Source organism: Bacillus rossius, chromosome 2, assembly GCF_032445375.1.
Source record: "Bacillus rossius redtenbacheri isolate Brsri chromosome 2, Brsri_v3, whole genome shotgun sequence".
NCBI lineage: Eukaryota > Metazoa > Arthropoda > Insecta > Phasmatodea > Bacillidae > Bacillus > Bacillus rossius.
The window spans coordinates 13957426-13966325 of NC_086331.1; the positions used below are offsets into that span (position 1 = coordinate 13957426).

Here is an 8900-nt window from a genome sequence, read left to right on the forward strand (position 1 = left end):
TTGAATTAAAATTAGTCTAATAAAAGGAAATGCCGACCATATTTCATAAGCACAGTATATATACTATTATTTATATTTAAATAAATTTCGTGGCTGATATCGACCAACAGAGACACTTTAGTTTGCGATTAAGCCCTCCTTACAATATGTTTTATTTCTGCCATTTATTCTGTCATCCCCATGGGTAGGTATGAAAGTGTGCATGGCGGTTTGTGTATCAGAAGAGACGATTGAATTCATTTGTTCACACACACACATACATTATGTGCTAATAGGAAAACAGCCACCATAGTTTCTTACCAAAGCAGCTTCATTTATGAGTATAAATAATAATAATAGAACTGTAATCTAACCAAATATTGAAATGGCAAGAACATTTCAGCAGTGTATTATAAAATTATTAAAAGAGTAATTGGATTTCTCATCTTCTGTGCTTCACTTGCCAAGAATGCATCAACGATGTCCTAATATATAAACACATTCTGAGCAATTTTTGACATTTAACCTAGGTAACGACAAAATTCGTGTGCTCTCATGTTACAAATAAAATTATAATACGAAAAGAGGACACGAAATTTTACCTAGACTTTTTAAAACAATGCCGAGCGTGATGAATATACGAAATATTGTGTTTCCAACTACATTTCTGGACGCGAATCACACGTAGTTTCCGCACCCGCCGCTAGAATTCGCTGACGGAGCAGCTACTTCGACTATAGAATCATTCGATTATGCCGATCGAAAGGTTAAACGATATAATGAAACGTCTTCGCTACAAGCTAAAAAGACTTGGAAAAACACCAAACCCCAGTTTTGGACCTGATTTTCGACAAGGAATTTCATTAAAAATGCTGGTCCTTTTGTTAAAACACCATTAAATAGATAATAATGCAAAGATTGCCTTTGCCTCTATGTACTTCAGTTTGCGCCATCCGCCACAGATGTCAGCACCGTTGTTACACATTTCCGTTCCATGCGACTTCCGTTACATTCACGAAATTTCTCCTACCAAATGCCGTACACATAGAGCCAAGATGTTACATATCAAAAAAAATTTTAAGCAGTCATGAGGACTGCCAACAGAAGTGAAAGCTTTAGTAAAATAACTCCTAAATGCGCATTGCATAGTAATTGTAGGTATTAAAAGAAAATTATGATGTTCTTAATTTTTAGGTTATATTGCTGAAAAGACTCAGTTTTCTTCGTTATTCAAACTATATACCTATATGAGAATATTTATATATTTTATACTAACTTTTTACTGCACAGTAATCGTATACTTAAGGTTTAAAAGCGCAATAAGTTAATACGAATAGGAACAAATATAGTGTTATCGTTAACACGTCACGTGACCATGTCGCTGACGACTTACATGAATTTACTCCCTATCCAAACCTTCCCATAGAAGTTTTCACTTCAAAAAAATTAACGTGGCGAGAGAAATCCAGTCTTAAAGAGAATGGGTGGGCCTTCAGTATGGTCTCCCTCATTCATTGCCCGAATGCATGCATGTTTGTAAACACACTTTGTGCGTGTTTGCATTGTTGACGTGACAACGTCTAATAAATCGATAAACGCCGGCTGCACGCACGAAAAAGTGTCCCGTTACGCTCATTGTAAGCTTGCGCCGCATCTATCTCTCTTCCACTAGATTGGAACAACCATCGATTTGACTTTTTCGAGGCACATTAAACTTGAAACACTCCCATTCGTTTCCTACTTTTCCTATCATCGTACTATCCTTAACACGGATTGGAAGAAGTTAAATAGCAAACATGTATAAAAGTTATAGTTAAAATTATGTCTTCGTTAAAGTAATAAAAATATTTGCTTTAATGAGTGCAAATAAAAGTAAATTCATCAATTAAATTGTAGATTTAATTTCACTCCTTCTTTGTATCCATACAAAATAGTGATAATTCAATAAAAATGATTCAATTTTATTCATAAAAGTATGCCATCATTTCATCAATGTTTTGTCATGACGTCACGTTAAACTATCGTCCGCAAACCGACTTTACAGACAACCAATTGTTTTGTTTCTTGACCCTTGCTTGCAGGACATCGGCAGCGGACTGGATCCCGCCTTGTCCACCATCCTGATGGGGCTGGTGAGGTTCATCATGAGCATGTGCAACACGGGCATGCTGAAGAAGTTCGGACGACGCCCGCTGTGCATGATCAGCGGCTGTGGCATGGCCGTGTGCTTGACCATGTCCGGCATTTTTACCTGGAAGATTGTCAACGAAGGTGAGACCTTTTTCTTTTCCCCCCCAAATCAAACTTGCCTTCCGAATAATTTCAAAGCCGCCAGATACACGCTAAATTCAGACTATCTTGCTAAGTCACCATTAGAGACCTGTAAAATTCGCGGATTCATTCGGTGATAGGCTAGAATTCAAACACATATACCTCTTAGATAATTTTGCTATTGGCTTACGGTTCATCTGGACGAATCTCAACCAGTTATAAACCCTCAACCAAAGAAGGATCGAATCACAGACAAACCAGCTGAGACGACTTACAAGTCGGCAGCCAATGAACTTGCGTTATTTTCCCGAGTGTAGATACAGGGGTATGTGCTGTCTATCCTGAAGGCCATCGAAACCGCGAATTTTTACAGGTCTCTAATTATTAGAGACCTGTAAATTTCGCGATTTCAAATCCCTAAAGAATAGACTCCATGATCCTCTACGCACTCGTGCAAATTACATCTGCTGATTGGTTACCGACGTGTAACACCTGTTGACTGGAATGATCGTGATTCGCTAATTCTTCAGTTAAAGATTTTTCATTGGCCTGGAGTCCTTCAGATAAACTGTAGCCCAATCACTGAAGCAAAATAATGTCAAAAGTATTTGGACTCTATCTTATCGCGAAATGAATCCGCGAATTTTACAGGTCTCTAGTCATCATTCATCCCAGAAAACACAATTAAAAAAATGAGGAGGATCAAACATAAAAACATAGGAGTTAGAATTATAAAGTTGCCTGTGAACTTAATTTACAGTTAGATGTTAAGGAAAATTTAACTCGCGCGTTAAAACACACGACTTATTAGACACAAATTTAAAAGAATAATGCACTAATGTACTTAATATTTTTGGTGATTTTCTACGTTAAGTTGTTTTTCCTGCAGAAAAAAAAATAGTTGCTATTTATTTGGGAGACAAATGAGGGTACACATTAATTTATAACTTAAGATACTGTTTTCTTCTTACTTTAAATGATTCATACAATGGGGAATTTTGATTTTGTGCAGTTTTTTTGGAAATACACCATTGCAGTTTAGCACTGTTTGTCATGGAAAAATTCCGAAAAAAAAAAATAAAATAGAAATATGAAGAAAAAAATCATAATATCTTAGGACTGTAATCAGAGCGATCATACCTTAAATATATTGGTTGCTTGAAAAGTGGGTTTACGGACGATAGTTTAACGTGACGTCATGACAAAACATTGATGAAATGATTGCATACTTTTATGAATAAAATTGAATTATTTTTATTGAATTATCACTATTTTGTATGGATACAAAGAAGAATAAAATTAAATCTACAATTGAATTGATAAATTTACTTTTATTTGCACTCATTAATTCAAAATTGTTTATTACTTTAACGAAGAGATTATTTTAACTATAACTTTTATACATGTTTGCTATTTAACTTCTTCCAATCTGTGTTATTCTGTTAAGGGTTGTACGATGATAGGAAAAGTAGGAAACGAATGGGAGTGTTTCAAGTTTAATGCGCCTCGAAAAAGTCAAATCGATGGTTGTTCCAATCGAGTGGAAGAGAGATAGATGCGGCGCAAGCGTACAATGAGCGTAACGGGACACAGCGTAACGGGACAATGTGCGCTATGGGTCACTTTCGTGCGTGCAGCCGGCGTTCATCGATTTATTAGACGTTGTCACGTCAAAATTCACAGAAAACAAAACTGAATCAGCTGATGACAGACAAACGTAACTAACGATGAAACTAAACACGTAATATGGACAACACAACGACGACAGCACATACAAAAATGTTAAACATTTAAATATCAGTTAGCATAAGAATTCAGTTGAATGAACCTGGTCATGGAAAAATAATATAACAACGCAGACGAACACAGTGGGCTAACAACGACGAGACAGATTAAATGCAGGCACACAACAAGCCTGGACAACGCAGCAAACATATAAACACAACGATGAAGATAAACAAGTACTATGGGCAACAAAACAACGATAGCACTGACGAACACAGAAGATTTCCAGTGACAACAGTTCATATTTCTATTTATTTTTTGATTTTCGGAATTTTTCCATGACAAAAACAGTGCAATGACGTATGTCCAATAACTGCATTAACTGTTTTCTTCTGGGTAAACAAACGCTTTTCTGTCATTGATAACACTTAAATAAATCAATTAAATATAATTTGGCGCGTTAACTAAGTCATTAGCATCGTGTTAAACATGAAGTGAGAATAATAACTTCATTTTGAAGGAATTATGCTCTAAAAAAATTTTTTTAAGCATTTGGTAAAGGTGTCGTTCCAAAAATTTTTAAACTAAAATATTGGTTTTAATAATTATGTTTTACATCGCGCTAATCCGCCAAATAACGAACGCAGGCGTGAGTAGGAAAATAGCATTGCAATAGAAAGAAGTGACAATATGTTCCCAGGAGTAATTTAAAAAAAAAATTATCTCTTTATAATTTATCTTGACATGCATTTACTCTACGTATAGCTAACATTTGACTTTTTGTGGTCTCTGTGTCGCAATATTTTCAGTCATAAATCTTAGGAGGCATTTTGGTAACGGGTTGTATTTAGATGGCATAAACACAGACGCTGGTTCCGGAAAAATAAATGCGCGGTCTGTTTTAACTTAATGTGTTTTAGTGTGGATCGTAATTAAAAAAATCTGAAAATGCGAAATGTGAAATGTAATCCGCTGAAAACGGGAAAAACTGTACTGGAATGAAAACTGACGCCGGGATGAGCTAACGAGGTCAACAAACAGCAGGAATCAACCCAAAACAAATCTGAACCCGAGCGGCTAAATTGGTGCCGGATTACAGAATGTGCCGATCTATACAATACTACATACATTCTTCGAATGATAATAGCAATGGGGAAGATAGGCCAAAATCATTATCTCGGACATACTCCCTCGCATAGTTTACACTCATTCTATGTCATTGAGGAAACCAAAAAAGGGCGGACAAAGAGTAATCAACGCACAAACACACAGCGCACTGTGTTCGCCTGTGCTGTGATATTTTTTTTCTGGCTAATTCCTATGGCGGAATTCCCTGTGCTTGCTGTCTTTACATTTAATATTCGACATCGGCTGAATTTGGCTTGTTTTCTGTGCGTTTGTGTATTCATCGTGCTTTGTCCGTTATTCGGGTTTTCTTTACGACACACTGTGAAAACTAGCAGTGGCTAGAGACCTGCAAGATTCGCGGTTTCGATGGCCTTCAGGATAGACTGCACATACCCCTGTACACTCGGGAAAATAACGCAAGTTCATTGGCTGCCGACTTGTAAGTCGTCCTAGCTGGTTTGTCTGTGATTCGATCCTTCTTTGGTTGAGGGTTTATAACTGGTTGAGATTCGTCCAAATGAACAGTAAGCCAATAGTAAAATTATCTAAGAATATATATGTTTTAATTTTAGCCTATCACCGAATGAATCCGCGAATTTTGCAGGTCTCTAGCAATGGCTAGAGACCTGCAAAATTCGCGGATTCCTTCGGTGATAGGCTAGAATTCCAACACATATACCTCTTAGATAATTTTGCTATTGGCTTACTGTTCATCTGGACGAATCTCAACCAGTTATAAACCCTCAACCAGAGAAGGATCGAATCACAGACAAACCAGCTGAGACGACTTATAAGTCGGCAGCCAATGAACTTGCGTTATTTGCGCGAGTGTACAGGGGTATGTGCAGTCTATCCTGAAGGCCATCGAAACCGCGAATTTTGCAGGTCTCTAGCAATGGCGTATGTCGAAAATAATTAAGTCATTTAATGCTAGATTTTTAACTGTAACGAGACCGCCGCGCCGTAGGTGATCGATACCGCAGACAACCAGCCACAAAACAGCCAACCTCCTGTCGCGTCATGTTCGCCTGGTAGCAATCGGCCAGTTGGCAGCGCTGTGATCTGTCCGGCGTCCATCTGACAGCATGTTCCACCTCAATGTAAATGAATGCTAGCATGCTCGCGGCACCTTGAACGGACCAGGCCAAGAAGGTCGTCCGTCCGTCGTCTTGCTTCAAGAACACCCGGTGCGGTCTGTCACGCAGCGAGGCCGTTCGAAGCGAAGCGCCAGTTGTACCAGGAGCACATGGCGCGCGCGGAGGTCTCTGACTTGTTCTCGCCGCCTGCTCTGTCTGGCGCGGGTTCAGGCGCTACGAACACTCGCATACCACGTTGATAAACCATCTCCAAACAAAAAATTGGTTTTCTGTAAAGTCGGATTACGGACAATAGTTTAACGTGACGTCATGAAAAAACATTGATGAAATGATTGCATACTTTTATGAATAAAATTTAATAATTTTTATTGAATCATCACTATTTCGTATGGATACAAAGAAGGAGTGAAATGAAATCTACAATTTAATTGATCAATTTACTTGTATTTGCACTCATTGATTCAAATACGTTTATTACTTTAACGAAGAGATTATTTTTACTATAACTTTTATACATGTTTGCTATTTAACTTCTTCCAATCTGTTTTTATTCTGTTAAGGATAGGACGATGACAGGAAAAGTAGGAAACGAATGGGAGTGTTTCAAGTTTAATGTGCCTCGAAAAAGTCAAATCGATGGCTGTTCCAATCGAGTGGAAGAGAGATAGATGCGGTGCAAGCTTACAATGAGCGTAACGGGACAATGTGCGTAACGGGACACTTTTTCGTGTGTGCAGCCGGCGTTCATCGATTTATTAGACTTTTTCACGTCAAAAATTTAGTGAACTTTCACAAGTTAAACTAATTACGAACAAATTAATTTATGTTAGACGGGCTTTCCACGAAAAACAACATACAACAGCAGTTTCGTGCAATTATTTACAATTCATCGATGGTTTGAACGAACACTTTCCCCCACGTGACGCATATTAGGAGCACCCAGTTTCTTTATCCACTTGTTAAGGATTACAACATAATCCTGGAGGTCACGAAACATGAAGCTGATTTTTTTGTTTGATTTTCATACATTCCAAGCTCAAAAATACATTCTGCACTATCATGCGACGAAAGAAACTATTCCATTAGCTTTATGATACTTCAAATGACTAATGTCAAACTAAAAATATTAGTTGGTTTAGTGTTGTCCGCTCACTGACAAAATGTTTTCCGCTCCAGGAAAAACCAGTCGTAGCTCAATGCTATTTTTAGAGAGAGGTCACCATCAAATTTTATTCTCCAAACAAGAGCATGTATCCCATAAAAAATTATTTACAAAAGTTTGTTAAAATATTTGCTGGTTTGTATCGTTTAGATAAAGAACACTCTGTGATCGCAAAGTAAAAATAATACCCATATACCACACGCATAGGCCAATTTATGATGGTTCTGAATCAAAAGACAAAAAGTGACGTAGTTTTCGAATTGAAAGCATTTTTTATGAACGATTTAAAAACAACATCCAATACCAAATAATAAGATAGCCGTTTTCCACATTATATATATATATATATATATATATATGTATATATATACTAATTTTTTAACCCAAACTTCAATAAACCCACCATTGATATCAATTAAAAAAAACAATGGTTATGAAAAAATTGCATGACGTATGCAGCGAAAATAAATAATTAGATAAAATTGAAAATACATAAAATAAAAGATAGTACTAAGCTTGCTAGTAAATTTATAATGAAAAGGTTCGTTTAGAAAGATTACAAAATTGCACAAAACTAAACCCTTCGTAAAAAATGTGTTATATTTATAATTTTTGTAATTTTAAACAAATTGTGTCATGTGTTGTTCGCCAGACATGGAATACGTAACATGTATAAGATGACGTGCATCCTGTTGTACGTGGTGACGAGCATACTGGGCCCTTCTTATTTTCCCATGTCGTGTGTTGTTCTCCAGGCATGGAAGGCATGAGCTGGATCCCGGTGACGTGCATCCTGCTGTACGTGGTGACGAGCATGCTGGGCCCTTCTTATTATCCCGTGTCGTGTGTTGTTCTCCAGGCATGGAAGCTGTGAGATGGATCCCGGTGACGTGCATCCTGCTGTACGTGGTGACGAGCATGCTGGGCCCTTCTTATTATCCCGTGTCGTGTGTTGTTCTCCAGGCATGGAAGGCGTGAGCTGGATCCCGGTGACGTGCATCCTGCTGTACGTGGTGACGAGCATGCTGGGCCCTTTTGATCATGCCGTGTCGTGTGTTGTTCTCCAGGCATGGAAGGCGTAAGCTGGATCCCAATGACGTGCATCCTGCTCCCTTCTAACTATCCCGTGTCGTGTGTTGTTCTCCAGGCATGGAAGGCGTGGGCTGGATCCCGGTGATGTGCATCCTGTTGTACGTGGTGACGAGCATGCTGGGCCCTACTTATTATCCAGAGTCGTGTGTTGTTCTCCAGGCATGGAAGGCGTGAGCTGGATCCCGGTGACGTGCATCCTGCTGTACGTGGTGACGAACATGCTGGGCCCTTCTTATTATCCCGTGTCGTGTGTTGTTCTCCAGGCATGGAAAGCGTAAGCTGGATCCCAGTGACGTGCATCCTGCTCCCTTCTAACTATCCCTTGTCGTGTGTTGTTCTCCAGGCATGGAAGGCTTGAGCTGGATCCCGGTGACTTGCATCCTGCTGTACGTGGTGACGAGCATGCTGGGCCCTTTTAATCATGCCGTGTCGTGTGTTGTTCTCCA

The 8900-nt window shown here is 38.6% G+C and overlaps 1 protein-coding gene across 1 annotated transcript in view; it reads left to right on the top strand.

Annotated features, from left to right (window-relative positions):
* Positions 1-8444, top strand: part of LOC134528842 (facilitated trehalose transporter Tret1-2 homolog) — a 167242-nt gene extending 158798 nt beyond the window's left edge. The window contains exons 8-9 of the mRNA XM_063362509.1: positions 2061-2250; positions 8326-8444. Of these exons, the coding sequence (XP_063218579.1) occupies positions 2061-2250; positions 8326-8444 (309 nt within the window). The remainder of the gene's footprint in view (positions 1-2060; positions 2251-8325) is intronic.
* The last annotated feature ends 456 nt before the right edge of the window (positions 8445-8900 follow it).